Source organism: Caloenas nicobarica, chromosome 7 (assembly GCF_036013445.1).
Source record: "Caloenas nicobarica isolate bCalNic1 chromosome 7, bCalNic1.hap1, whole genome shotgun sequence".
In the NCBI taxonomy this organism is placed as follows: Eukaryota; Metazoa; Chordata; class Aves; order Columbiformes; family Columbidae; genus Caloenas; species Caloenas nicobarica.
The window spans coordinates 22,847,552-22,869,891 of record NC_088251.1 but is presented as its reverse complement, the minus strand read 5'-3'; the positions used below and the strand labels follow the sequence as shown (position 1 = coordinate 22,869,891).

At 45.4% G+C, this 22,340-nt stretch overlaps 1 protein-coding gene across 15 annotated transcripts in view; it reads left to right on the top strand.

Annotated features, from left to right (window-relative positions):
- CAMK2G (calcium/calmodulin dependent protein kinase II gamma) overlaps positions 1 to 21,088 on the top strand; it is a 121,179-nt gene extending 100,091 nt beyond the window's left edge. The window contains exons 14-23 of one of the 15 annotated variants that reach the window (XM_065638621.1): positions 1,401 to 1,433; positions 4,953 to 5,021; positions 6,598 to 6,642; positions 7,287 to 7,335; positions 9,385 to 9,498; positions 11,206 to 11,331; positions 13,885 to 13,960; positions 14,454 to 14,548; positions 15,667 to 15,912; positions 18,415 to 21,088. In XM_065638621.1, coding sequence (XP_065494693.1) covers positions 1,401 to 1,433; positions 4,953 to 5,021; positions 6,598 to 6,642; positions 7,287 to 7,335; positions 9,385 to 9,498; positions 11,206 to 11,331; positions 13,885 to 13,960; positions 14,454 to 14,548; positions 15,667 to 15,899 — 840 coding nt within the window. In that variant the 3' untranslated portion in view covers positions 15,900 to 15,912; positions 18,415 to 21,088. The remainder of the gene's footprint in view (positions 1 to 1,400; positions 1,434 to 4,952; positions 5,022 to 6,597; positions 6,643 to 7,286; positions 7,336 to 9,384; positions 9,499 to 11,205; positions 11,332 to 13,884; positions 13,961 to 14,453; positions 14,549 to 15,666; positions 15,913 to 18,414) is intronic. The other 14 variants (XM_065638623.1, XM_065638622.1, XM_065638624.1 and 11 more) reach the window with 14 other exon arrangements.
- The last annotated feature ends 1,252 nt before the right edge of the window (positions 21,089 to 22,340 follow it).

The window sequence follows — 22,340 nt, the reverse complement described above, 5'->3', positions numbered from 1 at the left end:
TGGTGAACAGATCGGTGTTCCGAGTCTGTCTGTACTGGAATTAAAGATCAGAGGAGGCAGAAGCTTTGCTGATTTGAGTCTGGTCATGCAATGGCTGCATGATTCTGGGCTGTATGGTGTGATTAGGAATGTGGCTCTGGGTATAAGTTGAACATGGACATTTCTGCTCTGAGAGACATGTCAGTCTGTATGTGTGTTTCAGCTTTGATGTGACAATAGCAGGGAGGAAGGCAATGTTCAGGGTGAAAGCTGTGGAGGGTCAGCAAGTATGTGAAATGGGGAGGTACAACTCCACAGCCTGTACTAGGTTCAAGGGCTGCTCCAGAAGTGGGCTGTGGTAATGTGCAGGAGTAGCTGAGCCCACACCATTGTGGGTTTTGGCTGCGATGTGCGGTCCTACAGTACTCTGTGAGCTAGACTCTGTAGTAAGCAGCAGAGAAATAACCTAGATAGTACCAAAGGAGGAGGGCAGATGGAAAATGTATGTGGAGACTGCAGGGGAAGGGGGTAGCGTTGTAGTGCTGAGAGACCTGCCAGGCTCAGCTTGGACAGGATGACACTGAGAGTATAGTGAAAGAGCAGAGAAATGCATGCTGAGACTGGGTTACTGGGAGTGCAGTTAGTGTGAAGGTGTCTTTGAAGATGCCTTTGAACAAGAGTATAGTCCAAGAAGGTTGGGTAGTGTTTGAGCATTGCTCCCTGTTTGTTCTCCTCCCAGTATCTGAGAGCGCAAGCTATGCTGGCTCTTGAGTGTCTCTTTGTCTTTCTTGCTTTTCCTCTGTGTCTGAGCATGGGCACACCTTGCCTTTCCAATCAGCCCCAATTTCAGTGTGAGGGAGCCTTTCTCTTCCCCATGCTATGCACAGAAGTTCCCTCTTCTTTTTTTCAGCCCTTAGGGATGCCCCTCTCGTTGTGCCCTCCTCCCTACCCTCTGATTCTAGTTGAAAACACACCTCTGCTTCCTCCCAATGTGAACACAGGGGTGTTTTCTGCCTACCTCTTCCGTGTGGCTGGGGAAGTTGCACAGTTTTCTGAGGTGGGAGAGCACATAGAGGCACCCCCTTGCATCCTACATCTTGTGCATATGTATTCCTTTCTCTTCTCCTCTCCTCTCCCTGTGTCAGTGTGTGGGGCACCGATGTTCTGACCTTGATGTTTGAGTGGATGGGGGTCTTCAGCCCTGCCCTTTCCCCTGGTGTGTAGTCATGTTCTTTAATGGTGACTTCTCTCTGCACCTGCTGACGTGTCTGTGCATTTCTGCTGCTGCTTTATACCTGCCCTTAGGGGAGCATTATTGGCAGGGGGGCCCTTGCTGGCACACTAATGTGTGAATAGTTTCTGTGCTTTTCTTCTCATCTCCTCTCTTCCCTTCTCTTTCCCTCTCTCAATGGTGTGTCCAGAAAAGGAAGTCGAGCTCCAGTGTGCATTTGATGGTGAGCACCTCCCGTAAGCTGCCTGCGATTCGTGCGTCCGCCATTCTCATGCCATGCACGCTCGGCTTGTGCTCATCACCCTACATAGCATGTCTGTGCAGGGGGGAGGTGGGGGGGCGGAATCATTGTGCACTGAAAGGTCCATGTCCTCACTAAAAGGGCCCTGTAAGTGTTTGGCCCCCGGCCAGTCATACAGTTCCCATTTTGTGTGGAAAATCAACTGCTGGCAATGCCGTTTGACCTTGCCTGCTCTAAGTGTGAAACAAAAAAAGGTAGTGGTTCTCCTGGGCTCAGCAGAGCAGGTGCGTGCCTGGACATGGGGCTTTGTCATTCTATTGCAGAGGTGCCAAAAAGAGGAGCAGGTGCTTTGCCTGGTGTTGGTGCCGTCATCCTTGGTGGGAGCCCTGCAGTGTAGAACAAACTGGGAGTCGCTCCAAATGTGGCAGAGACTGATGGGGCCCCACTGTTCAGATGAAATGTGTGGGCACAGCACCGCTGGGCAGCTCAGAGCTGCTGGTCACTTCTTTTTTTAAGCATACTTACTGAAAAGGTTTGTCAGAGCCTTTATAATCCGAAACTTCCTTTTGTTCTGATCTCGTTTGTTTCCCAGCATGATCAAATACCCAGTAACTGCCTCCCCTGTCCCATTCATTTTCTTTTATTTATCCATCCAGATGTTTGACATCCATAGAATTTGTCAGAAAAGTGGTCAAATCCAGTCTCAAGGGAGCAAAGAGAAAATTGGCCAGTGCCATATTGTAAGGAGTCATACACAGCCCATTAAATGATGCCTTTGTCTCTGACAATGAGATATGAACAGTAACTAAAGTACAAAAATTAGTTATTGCGTTATTTCCTTTACATAGAAGAAGAACAGAAAATATTTCTTCCCTATTGCAGGTAGGAATAGGAATGTTATACTACTGAGAAATCAGAATAATTTGCTTCTACATTACTATCTGGAAGATTTCTCCTCTTCCTCCTTAAAACTATGTAAACACAAAAAAGTAATCTCAAAGTACTGCTTGGGAAATCTGATGTGAGGGACTGACTTTTCACCAGCCCCTTTATGAAACTCCAGGGCAGGTGTTTGCTGTGCCTTTCTTGCCCTTCTTTTCTGCCCACTGCCAGCAATACTTAAATTCTCTCTGCATGTTGTTTTAAAGCAGCTAGGATATGTAAACTGTGTGTCAGCCTTAGAAAACATGGAAGCAGTGAAGGTGGCTAAATAACCAGAGGCAGCCCATGTGTTGGTACTTACTTTCTTTTAGCTGGCTAGAAATGTGAGCCTAGCGATATGATCACTGGTCTGTTTTCTTTCTCTTGCACCCTCTGTGTTGTTCCTGTCTGTCTGTCTGTCTCTTGTCTAGCTCAGGAAGCGCTGCCAACTGCTGTGCCAAAACTAATTGTGTTACACAGATCTTAAGAAGGGCCTGGCACCTTTTGAGGTGAATTGGCCTCTCTTAACTTGAGCCGTACCACTGTGAATTACCAAGGCTTGTAGCCTGCCCAGTGCCTGTGATGTTGGCTGGCAGCAGGAGGGGAAGGAGGGCAAGATTTGGCTGTAATACCCGGGGCTCTGGGAAGGGCAGGCCAGTCTTCCAGGAGAGGACAGTTGGTTAAGTGACCATAGACACAAATGTGTATGGGAAGCTCAGTATGTCAGATACCTCCATCTGAGAAAGAGACATGAAAAATGCTTGGGCTAAGTCTTCTGCCTCTTATTTCCTTGGGACTCTGTCATAGGGTAAAATGCTATGTGATTCTGGACTAGCAAACATGATACTCAGTCTTCTTCAGCCCACTGGCTGGGGAAGAGTATATGGAAGTCCTGGGTGTTCAGTGCAGCCTGGAGGGTAGGCTGTGTGCTTTAGGTGTGCATGGGTTTGCACTTCGAAAGTGTCTCATGTCTCATGCCTAGCAAGCTGCTGTCAATTTCTTTTCAGAACAGTGGCTTCCTGGATTATTTTTTTCCCCATTTGGCCTCAGTTATAAAGTCTTCCGAAAAATCAAAGTATTTTTGTATAGCTTCTTGAAGTGTTTCTCCTTTCTTACCTTTGGGAATGAGTGTGTCATATGCTCTTTTATTTTTCCATGAACTTTTTAAGAATTCATTCCTCCCTCTCTTTTCCACTTCTTCCCCTCTCCACCTACCCCATCTTCCTCTTCTGTTTCTCCCCTCTCCCTCTCCAAAACATATAGCTAAGCCAAGGCACGCTGTTTGTGAAGAAAAACTGAAGTATTAGTAGGTGTTTGTGAAGTCTTAGCCTCATAGGATCTATCTCTGGTTGACACAGTTAAACCTTTGGCAGATGTTTTTTCTAGCTCAGCATTTGACTTTGGTATTCTTTGTGGTGATTACTGGGTGATGAGGGCCTGATATTTTGCAGTACGAGTTTTCACTCCCCAAGAACAGTGGGATGGAGAGCAGCTGCCATGAGGTCACACTGCTGTGATCTCCCATCCAGTACCCTGATCTGTAAACCGAGAAGTTTGAGAATGCTCCTGCAGTGCTGATTTTGATGTTGTTGCTGGTGACTGGCAGGAAGAGATCTATACACCTGGTGTGGGAGTTACATGGCAGTGTAACTGTGGGCCTAATTCTCCAGCAACTGTCTGGATTTGTGGACTAGGAACTATATACTAGTGGACACAGGTTTGTCTTCATACTTAGACCTTTCTCATTCCTGATATAACTGACGTACATGACTCAATGGGATGTTTCTTTGCAGCAAGCTGGTGACTGCCTTACTGTTGTGCTGTGTGAATGCAGGAAATGTAGATTTTATTCTTCTATCACAGCTACAAGAGAGGCTGAAGAAGGAAAAAATTAAAAGCTACTGGGTACCATCCAGAGGACTCGCTACTTGGGGAACTGCATGGCCTTTTCCTTGCCTCCCACCCCCATCCCTTTCCATATTTTGGTCCTGAAGTCTCTTTGTTCAGGTCACAGCAGGAACACAACACATCATAACTCACTTTCCTCTACCATTTCTAGAGTTGACCACACTTTTTCTTGTATCAGTAGATTCCCTGGGACCCTCAGCATCATCACATATCTAGGACTGTTCCTGCACACTTTGGGACTCCTCAGATACAACTCCCATTTGCCCCATTTGAGACTGCACCATGGCTATTCTGTGTCTCTCACTTCTGTAGTCTCTTTCTCTCAGGACTGCTGCCATCACTCATTCTTCTTCACCAAATACTTTTGTTGGTACTCATTGCAGGATTCTCCCCAACCCTTTAGGCTGCTGCCTTTTTCCCTTCTGTTTTGCTTCCTTATAGCTCTAGCAGTCCATGCACATTTGGGTTTTGGTACATCCCTTACAACATCTGTTGCCTCTGAGGAAAGGATGATGTCCAGTGAGCGGGCAGCACTCCTCCTTCCTCCCTCTTCTTGATGATGAGCCTATGGGGAGGGAGGGTCTGAGATGGTTGGGATTGAAGCAATACTGTCATTTTCTTGCTGCCTCTGCTGCCCAGCAGGGGAACTAAAACCATGTTTTTCTGTCTCAGCCACAGAGCAACAACAAAACCAGTATAGTAAGCACTGCAAAAGAAACACCCCCAGTGCAGACGTCCATGGTATCTTCCCCCACCACTATTTTTTTTCCTGTTTGGTTTAATTTTGATTCTGTCCTCTCCCTTTCTCTCCTTTCCCCCATCCCAAGTGCTGCTTGTGCTGCTCTGTTTCAGCTTGTGTTTTGGCTGTATCTGTGTCCCTGTGCTGCTGTGGGGCCTGATCACAGCCTCACAGGCTTTGGGGTGGGGGTGCTGAGCAGAGCTGTGGTTGGATGTGGGGATCGCAGCTTGCCTGGACTTCCCCTTGTGCCATCCCTGTATAGTTCTGTGTGTCCCGTTCAACTGTTCCTGCTGGCTTTGGGGAGGCTGGTTTGGAAGAAGAGAGTGGCAAGCTCCATCCACTCTCCCACACCCAGGAAATGGAGGATGGGCTTCAGGACACCACAGAAGAAAGGGCAGGCAAAGGGGTTTTAGAGGAATCCTTTGATAGTCCATTTGGCCTGCTTAGTTGTATGGTTGATCCTACGCAGCTCACTGGCTTGCTGGGCCAGCATTTTCTCTTTGGGCTGTGTGCAGTGAGCTTCATAGGGTGCCCTGTGCCTGGTACGAATGGCACAGCTCAGTGTGATCTGCCTCTGTACGCTTGGAAGATGAGGCAGCAGTGCAGTGGGGACAGAGGCAGATGGTGAGTGTACGTCAGTCCCTGGTGAGCCAGGATGACAGCAGTGAGAGGAGATGGTGCAGGATGCTGAAGTCTTGTCCCAGTAACGAAGGGATGAGTGCAGGAGCCAGTTAGCACCCATAGGCCTGGTAGCTGCTCTTTGTTGTGTGTCTCTGGAGAGTTGGATTTGGCATTTTTTGGGGGGTGGGATTTCATGTTTTTGTTGTTTGCTGTAGGGCAGCGGGTTCTTGGGACACTTCATAATTTTCTGTTTTCCCTTCACTGGCTTTGTTCATCATGGTTTTGATACTGAGGGAGCCTTTCTAAATTATTAGTTATTGTTGTTATTATTGAAATCGGATCTCATTTTAGAGACTTTTAGACAAATGTGCCTTTTTTCAGTTACCTTAGCAACTCTTCTCTGAGAGGCATTGAGGTGGTCTGGCTTATCCCCTTTTTATTATGGAAATTATGAATGTCCCTTTTTTAGGGTAAAATACCCAGCAAACTTTCCAAAAAACTGGGAGACAAAGACCCCAGCCCAGTATTATTCTTTCCTCTCCCTCTCCCTCTTCTGAAGTGTTCTCCAGGGAGGATGTTGCTGAGGGGTCATTACTTCACAAGCAGCTGCAGAGGGGGCGGACTGGCTGCTCGGTTGCCATCTGGCATTTGTGCCAGCCTGGCTCACTGGAGGCAAATTGCAAATCTGGGGCAATTTCAGGGAAGCTGAGGGCTTTGTCTCCTTGTGACTGTAGCTTTTAGTGCAGCCTCTCTCTTCAGGAAACCTTCTGTGCAGGAAGTGTGTGCGCATGCACACAAGCACATGTGTGCTGTTTGGAGTTTGTGGTTTGATTCTTTTTCTTTTTTTTTTTTTTTTTTTTATTAATGTTGGTCACCTTTTCTCCACTTGTTGGGGAGTGAAAATAAATAAGAGAATGCTTGGAGCTGGAGTTTAATGATTCTTCCATCCTTTCCTAGGAGCCTCAAACAACTGTTGTCCATAATGCTACAGATGGCATAAAGGTAAGGGATGGGAGTGTTGTCAGAGAAACCTCCGCTTCTCGCTGCTTGTTCTTATCTTTGTGTGTCTTACTTCAGTTTCTACCTTTCCGACGTCTGGTTTGTAACGTGCTCCTGAATACTGCTGGCAGTAGATTAGAAGGGTTGTGTTGTATGGCTGTGGATCTCTGGAAGAGGCTGAGTAGGAACAACTATTCAAATACTGCAGTGTGTAATCGCCACTCTCTTTCGTATGTGGGGTGGAAAATACAGGCACTTATGCACTTTTTTTTTTTCCTTCTGGAAATGGAAAACTGTTCCTCTGAGAAAGCCACAAGAAGCTAGAGGAGGGTTCCTAGGCTATTCTTCTTCCAAACAGAAGTAACCCCCATTTGATCTCATTTGACAGAGTTTGGTAACTTCTGTCCTTGTAAAAGTTCTGGGCGGACAGCTTGAACGGCTTGAACACGCAAAAGCTGAGCAAAGATGCCGTTAGGCTTTGCTTAATTCTTGGCCGGCTTCCATCCAGATCTTCCTTTTATCATCCTCTCCCTGCCATCCCTGCCAATGTTTATGCGCTTTTCCCCATCTTCCTTCACAAACAAATCAAACTATTTACTCATGCTCGCGACTGCTGATGCCAGGTAATGCTCTGTTCTGCTGTGCAGGGTTCCACAGAGAGCTGTAACACCACGACCGAAGATGAGGATCTGAAAGGTAGGTGTTTTGCCTGTGATTTCTAATACAGCTAAGTGCAGGTAGGGGATCCTGGAGATTCAATCATTGCCTTGAACTAGCTTCCCAGATTTCTGTGTCTGACTCGGTTCATAAATTTGCCATGACGCTGTCATTCCTGTCACAGCGGGACCACGCGCTGGGGAACCAGCCGACTTGGCCTCTGTGGTATATAAACACCGTTTGCCCAGAGCTAATTTGTTTTTGTCTCAGAGTTGGAATTAGTTTTTTGCAAATATCATAATCTGTTCATCTCCAGTCCATTTCTAGGCTTGGAAAAATCCCTACCAGTCCCTTGATATTTGGAGTCTGGTTGTGTTTTTGTGCTTCCCTGTAGGTTACAGAGAGTCGAAATCTCTCTGTTACTGCTCAGTCTTCCTTCTCACCTCTTTCTGGGAATCTCTTTAGTGACATGCACACACTTTGCTCTTTTTTTTTTCTTTTCTTTGGGTCTATTTTTGTTTCTAAGATTAAGATCATTCTCAGCCTGTCACCTCTGAATGGGAATGATTTTTTCATGTCCTTGACTGAGATATCAGTTGAGGGAGAGTCTGAGGAGAGATTTCACACCTTTCAGTGTCCATATCATAAATACTCTGTGCTTGTAAAACTCTTTAGATGAAAGGGCTCCAAGTTCCATATCTGTTCATGTTGTTTGAGCAGCTGTCCTTTTCCTGACCTCTCTAAAGAAGGACAGATAGACATTTTCCTGAATGAGCAGGTTCAGGATGGGGAAATGCAGTTTGCATTCTGAGGCAAATGTGTTAATAGTTTGCATCTTGAGACAGTGGTATTCTCATTCTCCCTGTAGTCAATCTGAGTTACATATCCAGGGAAAAATCAATGCCGACCCTGTGGTGTAGCCACAATGTCACCTCTGTCAGCGGGGCTAGTTCTTGTTGCTTTTCCCATGGCTTATCACAAGCTGCTGGCTCCTCTTCTGAGGAGTCACTGGGAGCAGAAATGGATGTCAGTGAGTAAATGAGCTTTGCAATACAGGTTGTTTCAGAGAAGACCTGACCTCCTCACAGGACTGTATGCTAGCCCCCACCTTTTTACCAAAGAGTAATCTGTGATTTAAGAACCTAACTTTGACGGAAGGGAACTGGATGACTTTGGTAGTGTGGTAATGAAATTGATTTATGTAATGTCTCCTGGATATCCATGTAGAACAGATATTTGTCCAGAACTTTGTCTCCTTTGGCAGCTTTTGTTCAGGAGAGGTCCCAGACGTGAGCCAGTGGTCTTGTAAGTCAGGAATCCAAATGGTGTGAGGAGGGAAAGGTTAGGGCTGGAACAGAAGGCTGGGGGGGACAGGGGGCAGCTGGTCGGGGCTAATTCTAGGAAGAGTTGTCTAGGGCTACATTGCTGCAGATCAAAACTGGGGTTTTTTTGGCAGAGTTCAGAAAATTTTGTTGATTATAATAGAAGGGAGCATTTGAATGGTGTTTGGGATGGAAGGAGCTCGCACAGTAATAGTTTGTGCTATGGCCAGCTCTGGTAATTTTAGTGCTTCAGTTTTAAGTGTAGCAGTGTTCACCAGTGTTCCTTTTCAGCTCCTGCCCCTCCATGTGTTAAGCTAAGCAAGCACTCAAGCAACACTAAGTAGACCAAAAGGTTTGGGTGTGTTGGAGTTCGTAGTGTTTTTATAGCCATGACTGTGGAAAGGGAAGTGAGAGTTCAATTCCTCTGCCAACTTCTTGTTTTCAACAGACAACAGGTTACACAGATCTGTTCTACTGTGGTGTAGGAGACATGTCTTGATCCATCAGCGACAGTTGCCTGAGGGATATGTTGTTTCTACTGTGGTGAGGCTAAAGGCAGTGCCCCCCCGCCCCTGTGTCGTTCTAAATCGAACAGCAGGTCCCTGTTGTAGAGCTGTCTACTTGGCTTTGCCCTGGAGGATACTCCTGCATGTTTTGTGCCCAGCATTGTGGTTTCTTTAATGTTCTCCTATTTCCTTTCTCTTTTTTTATTTACTGAACTTGCGTGTTTTGTTTGTGTTTGTGTTTTAATTCCCTGCCATGCTAGCTCCCCCTCTCTCCACCGGGGATGGCAGCTCAGTGCTTGAAGGACGGAGGCACAGTGAGAGCAAAACACAGACTGAGTCCATGCAGTCCCAGCTTTCTCTCTGTTTCTCAGCCAGTAAGTCCAGGGGTGCAGTGCTTCACGGCATCTTTTTCCCACTCCTCCCTCCACCTTCCCCATTTTTCCTTCCCCAAGATTTTTCCTTTCCTCAACTTCCTTCCAGAATGTTGATTTTTCATTTCCAGTACTCCAGAAAAAAAAAAAAAAAATCATCTCCCTCCCTGCAAAATACCCTCCTTTGCACACTGAAAATTTCCAAACCTTTCCTTCCCTATTTGAAACAAACAAACAAACAAACCACAAAAAACCCCAAACAAAAAAAAACCACACAACAAAACAAACAAGACAAACTAAAACCAGAACTTCATCCTAGCTAATTTCATTTCCTTGTTTTAATCTGGACGAGATGTGGAGTTCTCTGCAGAGACACTGCCTTTTGGGGTTTCCTTGGGCAAGTCACTGCATCTTTTACTTTTCCTTGTGTTAAATGCGGTCTGCTTATGAAGGGGATGTGAGGCCAAATTCGGTCTTGCTGGCCAAGAACTTCGGAGCACCCCAGACATGGATGGTGCTCAGGAAGTACAAAAGGAATGAGAAACTGTTTTTACAGACTGCTTCAGTGAGGCTGTGGCTACTGGAAGACACGATAGCATTTCTGAATCCATTGTCAGGTGCTCCAAGTGAAAATCCTTAGATAACTGTTGGCTCTGAGGGACATTTCTCTGTTGTGAGCTTTATCTTGTGTATCTGTCCTGCTAGCTCAGCTAGCTTGCACCATGGTTAGTCGGCCAGTTATGGTACCGTCTGCCTCATCTCTCCTGAACTGGCTGCCTCTGTAGAGGCCTGTGGCTGAAAAACTTTGAAAAGGGATATGAAAAAAGCTAGCAGGTTGGAGAAAGTCTAGTTGGGATTCCCAGCCTTTCCCCTACACAGATATACTGTACTAGCTGCCTATTTAAAGCTATAATGGAAGGATCCTTAATATGAGTTGGGAATGTCTGTAGTATTTTATTCTGTTCAGGTCAGTCTCGGAAGGAAGGAGCAGGCATGCCCTCTTCTGTCTCCTCTCTTCCTTCCCTGGTTTCCTGCACACAGCACCAGTGTCTCATATGATGCAGCAGTCAGAGCCTCTCTTGTTACTTACTTTTGAAGTAGCTCTAAGGATGTCAAACTGGTTTGTGAGGTGCAATGGGAAAGGTGTTTTGCCCAGCCAGAATGGAAGGGAAATGATCTCTTCTGAAGTCCTTTTTGCTGTGTACTGTCCATTGCTGCTTTTTTATTAACTCCTTCCTCTTGCTCATAGCAAGGCCCTGTTTGGTACTCTGAGGAGTGCCAAATCACTCCTCTGCCAAGCGAGGCAGCATTCTCGCACCCTGCTCCCCTTCGAGTTGAGATTTGCAGTGATTTGGATGCCCTACTTTCTTTCCCTTTCACTCATATCTCGTACTTGCCCTCGTGCTGCTCTGTCACTACTCTGACCAGTGTTTAGGTCACCTTCAAACTACCTCAGCAGCACTAGTGTGATTCCTACTGTGCTCTGAGGGGTCTTCTGCACCAGTGCCAGGGTGGTCCCCTCTGAGCAGTGCCCGGCCCAGCTGATGTGTGACAGAGGCAGGAGAGCGGGTAGAGGTTGCTGGGATGTGGATGTCTCTGTGTGCCCACCGGGGTTGGGGTTGTGTGTGTTTGTACTTGTTTGTTGTTTTTTATTTTGCTTTCTGGTTTTTCTTTGTTTATATTATTTTAATGCTTACATTTGTTTTGCAGCTACACAGTCTTGTGAAGAGAAGCTTCTTGCCTGGGACAGCCCAGGGCAGACATTGGAGTTAGAGCGTGCTCGGTCGGAGCCTTTGCTAACTCCAGTAGTTCCCTTTGTACTTAACCGTGCACCGTGTAAGTTAGCAGCTGGGTAGCAGTAGTGGAGTAGTGCAATTAACGCTAGTTACTGTAGATGTAACGTTCCTCCCTTCTTCTCTCCACCTCTGTGCCCCTGTCCTCCCATCCGTCCGCCAAGGCACGGAGCGCCCCTCCGCGCTAACGCTGCGGCAGTCGGTACCGGCGGCGGGGGCGCTGCCCCCCGGCAAGGGCACGGCGGGGCCGGCGGCTGCCGGGGCCGCTCCCGACCGGGGCGGTGCCGGCTGCAGGAAACGGCGGCGACCGCCGGGAGGCGCCGCGGGGCCGCCGGGCCGGCTTGGGGGCACCCCGGCTTCCCCCCGCCGCCCCGGTGCCCGAACGGGACCCCGCTGGAAGTGCTGCCGGCGCCCGCGGTGCACCCGCCCGCAGCCCCGGTCGGCGGTGCTGCTGCAGCGCTGGCTGGGTGCTGTAGCGGGGCAGCCTTGTAGCGTACCCAAAACCAGACAGTAGCATAGCCGTGAGTCACACTTGTGTGTCTGTGCTGGTGCATGCTTGCCTCCTTTTTGTGCCCCTCTGCAGTGTAAGTTAGGAGACCCAGGGATTCATCAGGAGTGGCAGGTGCAGATGCCTTTCCCTGTGACATCCCGAGGCTCTCTGTCCTTCAGAAAAAACGTTATCTCCTCCTGTGTGCTGGTTGTAGCTTGGGACATGTAGTAAAAGCAAGAAGACGAGCACAGTCTGATGGAATGGACTTGTGTTGAAGGACAGGGTCAATGCCGCTACATAGTGACACTTGGGAAGGGGGTGCAAATCTCCTTGGCATGAGTTGGCCCATGGTGGCTGTGGTCTGTAGGTTTCTTCACTTGTCCCAAATGGAGCCTTTCCCATGGACTCGGTCTTCTGGACACTGCACTGTGTGCTCTGCATGGCAGGGAGGTCCAATAAGTAGCCTTCCTTCATGCGGAAGCAATTCCAGATGACTTGCTTGTAACATAACCCACTGTGTTGTTTTGATCCATTCCCTGTATACATATTTTGATGTGTAAAAATGTGTACAGCCTGAGCAGCAAAAACAGCTCCCTTACTATTATGAGGCAGTTGTCCCCTATCTGAGATGTTTCTCTGGCTGGTGGGACAGTATAATTCTCTTGGATGATTTCCAGAGTGGGTGCAGACATCTTTCGTAGCCAGATTACCATCTTGTTGCTCTTCAGTTGCACTTACCAATGATGGGATGAGATGCATATGTGGATGACAGTTTACAGGGGAGGGCAGTTCAGACCTTCTGGCATTTAGAGTGGAATTCATCTTCCCTGACTTGGACATCTAAAGATGGTAGGTTGGATTTAAACACAATTTTCCTGACGATAGGCATCTGAGATGCCTGAATTGAGACTTCCAGAACTACCTATTTCTTTCACAGCCTAAAGAACGAACCGTCAGGTGACTGGTTCCATTTCAGACATCTACATTTTAGATGCCATGGGGTAGATAAATACCACTTCTGGTGGTAAGAATTGTAAATTATTTGGTAAAATTGAAGATAATGCTAGAGCACCTCCTAAATGCTTGTATAATGTGCAGGATATTCTACCTACAGGGAAAGAGTGGGGAAGGCTGAAGAGATGCGAGGGTGTGCACACAGGCTCAGGCATATATGTGGTGCATATACAGTCATAGAACTAGAATTGTGTTATTTCACAGAGCCAACCCAAACTTTGCAAGTGTTAAGGACTCTTGAGATCAGTATGGGTGACGGAACTCCTCAGAAGGGATGGGGCCTGGGCAGTTGGCTGTGGGAAGCCAAGAGAAGAGAGTGCAGAGGTGCTGGTCAGAGGGGACCAAATAACAGCAGACAGCTAGCCCCCATCTTCATTCATCTTGAAGTCCATCGTGCTGGATTGGGTTACGGCAGTGCTGTCAGAGTGCTGAAAAGAATTGCGCCATGGGGAACGACAGAAGTTAACTGCTTGAGGAGCAGAGTGCACACTAGTATATAGCTAGGACCTGTTCGTCCAACCCATCCATCCTGCTGCGGTTGTCTTTCTAGCTTGGAGAAGTCATCCCTACATGTCCTAGTTGCTTGTTTGCAGCATTGATAATAGCTGAGGTTTTGGTGATGGTGACAGGCAAGTTGTTGGGAGACTTTTTCAAATTGGCTCGATCTGTGTGGTGGCCATTTGTATATAACTACTGTGGTGAAGGATTTCCACATCTTAAGCTGCCAGACAAGTGCTTCACATTGGCAGGTTCACTGACATTCATTGGTCAAACTCCCCAGAAGCACCTCAGGCTGTCATTCAGGAGGCATCTCTGGTGCCTTAGACCTTACTCAAAGAAAAAAATTGCATATGACATCTTTATTTCTTTTCTCCCTGCATTATAGGATCACCATTCCCCTTTCATACCACTGCCCCCTTACTCTCATGTGGATGGTTGTCATTACTGCATATCTCCAGAATGCAGGGAGCAGCATCCTATGAGATCTAGACTAACGGTGCTCCACAAATTGCTTGTAGGAAGCACCAATTAGCCCCATATTCCCATTAAAGTCTTATGCACAGTTAAATTGGTCTTTCTTCTTGTTCGCAGTGCGTAAGCAAGAGATCATTAAGATAACAGAGCAGCTGATAGAAGCCATCAACAATGGAGACTTTGAGGCTTATACGTAAGTACAGATGTCTTCTGACAGGTTGCTTGTCAGTTTGTGTGCAGGTGATGTTCTGGCTCCTGGGTATGAGGAAGTGTCATGCAGTCAGGGATGGTAAAAAGTGTTATATTTTTTAGCCCACATCAATTAGGAATAAGGATATGTTACAGCTCTTTGAATGAACATCAAGTAGAAGTCATGTATCAAACAGCAACAGGAGCAACAAAGGGAAAATGTTCCAGCTTTGTAAGAAAAGTAGAGGGGAGGACAGGGATGGGCAGAAAGAGAATAAAAGAAAAGCCAGAAACCTAGAGGCTTGTTTTACGTGAAATGTCAACTAGCATCAACACTGTGTTGTTGTAGTAGGACTGAGTACTCCAGGAACTTACTCCTTGGAATAGGTAAATGGGTGGACGCAGGGTGTGAGTCAAATGCTGTATCAGTGCTTCATTGTGTAAATAGCCTGTGGGCTCAAATGTAGACTGTAAACCTGTGGTGCTTTCCTTTGCAGAAAAATCTGTGATCCTGGCTTGACCTCATTTGAACCTGAAGCACTGGGGAACCTTGTTGAAGGAATGGATTTCCATAAGTTTTATTTTGAGAACTGTGAGTGGGTAGATTTGGTAACACCAACAGCTTTCTCTCTAATATTCCTTTATATCACATTTAGGGGGGAAAATTGTCCTTGTTTTTACTGGCTATCAGAACCAGCAAGAACTTGATTGTGCGTGGGTTATGGTGCATTCATAAAAGCCAGCATCCTTTCTCTCAAAATTTCTCTCAACAATTTCAATTTTAACCCCCAGATCCCTTTACTGTAGGCATACAGTTTGCCTGGTGCAAATATTTTGGAAGTGTGGACTGCAGGAGCTTTAAAAGTTTGAGGCACTGGATTTCCTACTGATACGGAAATGGAAAAAACGAGCCTATTTTGATGGAAACAACATGTATGTTTGGGGCAGACATACCGAATGGTCAGACATAAGGATAGTCATGCATGAATCAGTCATGCCTTCACTTTGAGTTTTCCCTGGATGGTTTCAGATCTCTTAAAACCTAATGAACCCATTACATGGATGCAAGGGTCACCTTGTCAGCCTGGGGCAGGAAAAAGAGTTGGCAGAAATGCTGTCGTTTATACTAGTGGATTTACCTCTCTTCCTGGATGTCTCCACAGGATGAGATAATTGAAATTCAAGTCCTGATCTGTTCAATTTGTTTTATTTTGGGCGTTAGGTCAAGGTCCTTGGCATAGGCAATTCCTAGTAGTCTAAGTATGCAGAGACTTTGTCTCTCTCAAAAGCCTGTTCTGGAGTGATTTTTACACTTCTCTGAGGCTTGTTCACATTTAATGCAGGCCTAGCTTAAACGCCTCCTGATTATTGATTCCTTTGCAACAATATTCTGTAATTACGAGATATTTTCCTATAACTGAAGAAACAGCAGCACTGATGTTGAAAAAGTGGCGAGTATGCTTTACAGAAGAAATGGGAGCAAAGGAGCCAGGGGATTCTAGGCAATAATAAATGTGCAGTTCCTTAGGAGAAGAACAGGTGATAAGGGAAAGAGTTACTTGGATTTTGCCTGGAAAATTGCAGGAGCAATTTTTATTGTACCCCAGAATCCAGTGGAAGGTGAGTAGAATGCAAAAGAGGTTGGAGGATGTGGGGGTCTGTTCCTTCTTAGTAGTAAAATGAAGCTGATGGTTTTATATGTTCTGCCAGTACTGTCGAAGAACAGCAAGCCAATACACACCACCATCCTGAACCCCCACGTCCATGTCATTGGTGAAGATGCTGCCTGCATTGCATACATCCGCCTGACACAGTACATCGACGGCCAAGGCCGTCCCCGCACCACGCAGTCTGAAGAGACCCGCGTCTGGCACCGCCGAGACGGCAAGTGGCTGAATGTCCACTACCACTGCTCTGGAGCTCCTGCAGCACCTCTCCAGTGAGGATCAAATACGGGTATGGAGTATATCATACAGCTAAGGCTGCTGTATGCAGGAATTCAGCTTTCAAGGCTGTTTAGCTGGCCGTGAGAGAACCGTTTCATTTGTGTGTAGGCTAAAAACTTCTGCTGCTCTGTTGGTGTTCCTTTCTCTAAGCCCTGTGCTCTGGACTCAGTAGGATTATCTGCCACTCCTGACAAACTGGCGTCACATGCCAGATGGTTGTTCCTGAGCACAACTGCCCTGTGGCAGCAGCGCTTCCTCCCAGGTGCAGGGCTCTGTGCTCAGGCAGAGCACTAATCCAGAGCAGAGAGGAAGAGCATCTCATGCTGTGCACAGGTTTGCTGTTTCCCAGCTGTCAGGGATCTACTTTTACATGCTGGTGATTTCATAGAGCTTTTTTGATGAGAACATAATAATCTCAAGAGGATATTGTAAAGTCTACACAGAACAATTTCTATGCCATAAGGATAAAGATTTATTCATAAAAAAATTCCGATTAGCAGAAGCTATTTAGTGTACAATGTTGAGAAAACTCAGAGGTAAAAAAAAAATCTAAACAAATAGTATCGGAGGACTTAAAATATCCCCCAATTCAGCTTGCCACAAATCAGCACTGGAGGAAATAGATTATAAAATTTGACATGAAGAAGCAATTGTTGCTTGCTCCTGAAGGACAGCAGATCCATTTACTTCTCCAGCATTTAGGGACTCTGTTTTATCGCCTTACTGGTTTCTTTTAGTTGGGTCTACAAAGTCATTCTGCCTCCTTTCATTTTGTGCTGAAACATATGTCACGTTCATTTTCAAGATCTAAGTTTCTTAATCTTAGAACCTTTTTACTAAAGACTTTGTACTTAAGAGCAAACACAAAACCCATCTACACCTGTGAGACAAGCTTTTTTCATGTGGTCATTTGAGGATGAACCACCCAAGCATAGTTACTACTTGAGTGCTAGTCTTGTGTACTACTTGGGACTAAGCCAAGTGCAGTTTATATTCTTATGTGTTGTGAGGAATTCAACCCTACTGAAGGCAATGGAAAGGAATGTGAACTATCACAAGCAAACTGCAGAGGTCACAGATGGAATTTGAAAAGCAAAAGCCAGTTGGGGGCACCAGAAGCAGGGAAGCTTTCCAGAGAGCTGGACAATCAGCTGAATTTCCAAAGAGTAAGGCAGTGAGAAGGCCTTTGCAAGGAAACAAAAAATAACTTACTTGCATCAGTTTTCATCACAGAGATGTTGAGGCAGACTTCTGTCCTGGATTTAGTCCAAAAAATATGCAGAAGAAATTATTAAAGATTGTTTTTGGCTCAGTGGAGTTCTGAGGAAGCTTAGGAATGGACAGTGTTAGCTGCTACAGAAGGGGTATGTTCCCTTGACTTGGCTGCTGAAGTGTTGCAGCTCCTCCAAAAGTATGTACTGGAGGGTTTCTGAAAACTATAGAGCAGAAGCCATTTCCAAACCACAAAATGTTGGTTAAAACAACATTTTAAAAAACCCATAAACTAAATTGAAGTTGAAATATTTGTGCACATTTCTGAGTTCTGAAGGTGGTGTAACCACGTGCAATTACGAGTGGGTCAGTGTGGGCAGCCTGCATCTGAACACATTGAGTCATTTTGGAGCAGCATTGGCTCATATGCAGTGAAGGGTAAGGATGAAGAAGGAATGAGATGAATAAGAATGCTTAAATAGAAATGAGTGTTTTTTTCTTACCTGGAAGGCAGAGTTCAGTTCTGGGTAAGTCATCTTAAAAGGAACCTACAGCCATAATAAGGTTAATCAGCGGACTTCTGTGTAAGGAGAGAGTATGAAACAAGAAAGAAGAACACTAGTAAGAGAGTTTGTGACAAAGGTTTGCAAACTAAGAAATGGTAGAAAGAAGATTTTGGCTACGCTTTCATGGCAGGACAATGCTAAACAAAAATGAAAAACCCCCAAACTTAAAACTAATAAAAATAAATCTGGTAATCTGACACAAGCAGAATAGCCAGGAAGAGCCTTTGCTAAAAGCAGTCCCTAAGGCTACAACTTTGCAAAGCTGCAGAAAGCTCATGCATTTATTTAAATATTAGGAATGTTTAGAAACAAAATTACTGAAGACTTTAAAAAAAAAAAAAGTAGCCAATGAGAAGTGAGGCAGAAGCTGCTCCTTAGGACCAGAGCCTTTGATCACCCCTTGGGAAACTTCTTCAACTTCTGGGACATGTCACTATTAGGTAGTGGGCCCAGGTCTGCTCCAATCAAGCAAGTAATTCATTTTAGCAAGTAGTTCATTTTCACTGGCGCACGTGGCCACTTGGAAGGGAAAGCGTGTGACTCTTGTCTTTGTGGCTCTCCTCATGAGCCCCAGTCTGTGTTGTGTTAGGGTTTCTGCCTGCACCAAATAATTAGCCTGTAGAAAACATGTTTTATTAATTATGTACAACTAATGTTTGGCTTTATTTCCTTCCGTCTTGCATCCCATTCTCCCTTCTCCTTTCTGGGTGGACACTACCTCTTCCTGACTGCAGCAACTTGTGGAGATACTCAGCTGGAGGGCAATATCTTCTTAGCAAGCGGCTCTGGAGTGCCTGAGTGACAGCAACGGTCATGTCTGTTTTGACATTAAAAAAAAAATAAATACAAATTACAAACAGGCAGCAGCCAAATGCACGAAACCCTGCATGCATCTGATGCTCCGGGCGCTGCCTTTCTGTTGTTTTCCATGGATCCATCGTGTCTGTTTCTGCTGTACGAAGGTGTTTTTAAATCTAAAAAAAAAAAAAAAAGGACATGTTGTTTGTATAAAACAATAAAAACCAGATAAATGACAGATTATCCAACGTGCCCCCTCCCCCAGGGCTAAGAAAATGGCAGCAGCTGGAACATCTTTCAGAAATGAAGTGAGGGGGGAAAGCAAAAGTGAAGGAGAGCGAAAGAGAGAGGGAGAGCAAAAAAGGAGGCGGCTTGAGCAGCGGATGGCTGAACTGTGCTCCGCAAAGCCATGGTGGAAGTTAACATCGCATTCAGGCTGTGCTGCAACTTCAGTCAGTGAGAGGTGGCGAGGAGACCCCAGAGGAGCCAGGGTGAAGACTGGGGTTCAAGAGAGAGGAGGCACTTCTCTTCCTGTTGCCCAACAGACTGACTTCAGCCTGAGTTTCTTCTTTGATCTCTGCACAGCAAGAACGCTATAGAAAGCTGGTTGCTCGGCTGCTGGATCCCAAAACAGACTTTTTTTTTTCTTTTAAAGAAAAAAAACAAAATGGGATGTTGATTTAAAACTAAAGGTGGAAGGAGGGATTAAAAAAATGGGTTTAAGTGAATATAACTTAAATAGAAGCTTGCTCTTCAGAGATACTGATTTTAGAAACAGCCACTACCTGGCCAAACATGGAGGTTTGAAGGCAGTTTATTTAATTTAACAAAACAAAAAAAGCATTGCATTAAGAGCAGAGATTTTAGAGGACGAGGGTACATGTATGAGATTTTCTATTTTTTTTTTTTTTTTTTCCTTTCTAGTAGCATAGTTGGGATCCACAGTGCTGCAGAACACGTGTTCCTTAGGAAGCAGGCAAAAAACTTAGTGTTATGTTCTTCATGAAGACTTGCACATACACTCCTATATGAGGCATAAATAGCGTGTGTTTTTTATACTGAAATATATGCACCCATAGAATTAAAGGGGTTACCTGGCCTCCTGTTTTGATTTGTTTGGTCTCCGAGTAAAATAGCCGTGGGAGCCAGCAGCCCCAGCCAGGTGCTTCTCCCCACCACTAACCCATCTGATGTTTGTAAGTGTCATGTTTCCTAGTGTTTATTTGGGTAATTTTTCTATTTTTTACAGTGATGTTGTAACACAGAAAACTATCAGATCAGAACATCAACAACTGTAACCGAAGGACTCCGGGCCACCTCCCTGTGTTGTCTCTGGGTGTTAGAGGATACCTCATGAAGCAGAGGGGAAAGGGAATTAGCACATGCGATCTGATGTTTGTCCTTTGGGCCAATTCATGTTTCGTTTGCTGCAAAAGGAGTCCATTTCCTTTATTCATGGGATGGGGAATGTGTTCTGTTGACCTTACCAAGGAGGGAGCCTAGCCCCAAGAAGAAAATGGCCTTTCTGGCGGACAGATAGAATTTGTCTTGACCAAGGGAAGGCATCACTTGCAGTAGAGGGGAAGGGCTTTTACCTGAATTTCTGCCTACCCCTAATCGGTTTTTTTGGATCTTTTGAGGGAGTTTAAGTGATTGCACTGATAGCCTACTAAGTATGAGGCAACCTTTTTACAGAAGAGAAGAAAGCCAATTTGGAATTTTAATCCTTATTTAACAGAATGCAGAAGATAAAAGCTGTTGCGCAAAGTGGAGTTGTCAGTTTGCAGCAGATAGCTCTCTGCTCCCTTTGTTAGAGAGGTGCTACCCCACGCCAGGGTTAGATTAGCTAACCCCTGATGAAGGAAAAGACCATCCACGCTTCCCAGGTTTGTCTGAGCAAATGCTCTTTTCTTCCTCCCTCCACCACGCTAGGGAGGAGTGTGGGGATTGAACTCACGGGAGGCAAACGAGATTTTATTATTTTGAAACATTTATAAGACAGCACTAAGCCAGTGAGTGAAGTAGAAAAGTGAAAAGCCTTGATATTTTATTCAGATTTTTTTAAAGCCACAAAAGGAGAGCAAACATTACAATTATGCCGTTTAAAAAAGATAAATACAAAACATTATGCATGCCTTCGTTAGGTCTGATCTTCCTTGTCTCTTTACCTGATGATTATTAATAATTAAAAAGAAAACCCTCTGTATTAAGTATCTGCATCTTTCAGAGAAAATCTAAAAAGAACAGAACTGTTGGGTTTTTTGGTTTTGCACAGTCTTGGAGACAAACTCTTAGGTTTTTTGTTTGTTTTGTTTCCTTTTAAGTTAATGAGAACCTTAGCTTGGTATGGCCATTATCAAACACAGCTGTACACCTTTAGCATTCTTAATGTTCTCTTATGGGGCTAATATAAGCATCTATATAATATATATTATAAATATCACATTTTAAACAGGAAATGGAAGGCAGTTGATGCAGAATTTTTGCATGATATAGAAATAATTAAAGTTAGCTAGTGTTTGTTTGTTTGGTCTGAATGTTGGTAGAACCTTCATAGCTTTGTTACAATGAAACCTTGAACTGAAGATATTTAATAAATAACATTTAAACAGTGCAAAGTTTTTAGTGTCACGTTTTTCTCTTAAACCATGGGACAATGTGGAATTTGCATTTCTGGGATAAGAATCAATCTGCAAAGCTTTTTTTTAATGTCAGTAAATCGTGTGATTTTAAGATGTCATTTTAAAAAGGAAAAATGAAAAAAAAATTAGCGTAAATAAAAAGAAAGGGACAACAGAACCTGTTCAAATGAACTTTATGGCATTTCCCAGACAGACTATGGGATAATGGGGAAATGTTTCTGTTCCTGATAGCCTCACCCTTGGCAAGCCTGTGCTGTTGATTCCTTGCTTGGTCTTTGTGTTCCTCACCGGTATTTCAGACTCTTTGTGAGAGAAGCTGTCTTGCCATTAGGTTTGCCTGATGTAAATGCACTGAATTCAAGTTGATTGGCAGCTCTCAGGTTTGTGAGCTAGCATATTTTGTGCCCTAGGTGGGATGCTCCTGTGGAGGTGCAGATCAAACCACTCACCTGTACAAATTTGCCTTCTGTAGCAGCATAAGAGTGATTTCGTAACAGAAGTTAGAAATTAGTTGGATTTAACCTGTGTTGTTTCTATAATGCCTCGTTATTTATTAGCATTTCATTTACGTTCCCTTGGGTGGGCTTTGTTCCACTCAGGCCTTTGCTGCTTGGGCGTTTTTCTTCTGTTTCCCACCTCATACTGGTCAGGCTGCTCTTTTGGGGCAGATGTGCTCCGCGCTGGGCCAGCCTGGGCTGCTCCTGCCTCCCCCAGCCCGGTTGTTGTGCCGGGACAGGGGCTGTTGTGCTGGGACAGGGGTTGCTGCTCTGCTCCGTGTGCCTGGAGCTGCCGCTGGCCTTGGAGCAGGCGAGTCACTGCTGTGATTGCACTGGGGATACGCCTCTTGTTTTGGGGCTGGCTGCAGCTGAGCCTAGCCAGCATTCGTGCCCCCAGTTTGGCAGGCTCGGCTGGTGCCCCCTCCCTCCCCCCGCCCCCCCAGCTCCTCTCAGGTGCATCTGGAAAGCACTGCAGATGGGTGGCTTTGCCTTATCGCCGAAAGAGTTCAGTGTGCTTAATCCCCTTTAACTGCAGCAATTACCTAGTAAATAGGTGTCGGTTGCTGCTGTTTAAAGAGATGATTGCTTTTGCTGCCTGATGAAACAGGAGGAAAATTGTCCTTAGTGTTTAAAGGGAGAAGGTAAGAGTTCTACAGCCCATTTCAGTGGGACTGAAGATAATCTGTTCATGGCCAGGAGAGATAGCTCCTGCTATTACAGTAG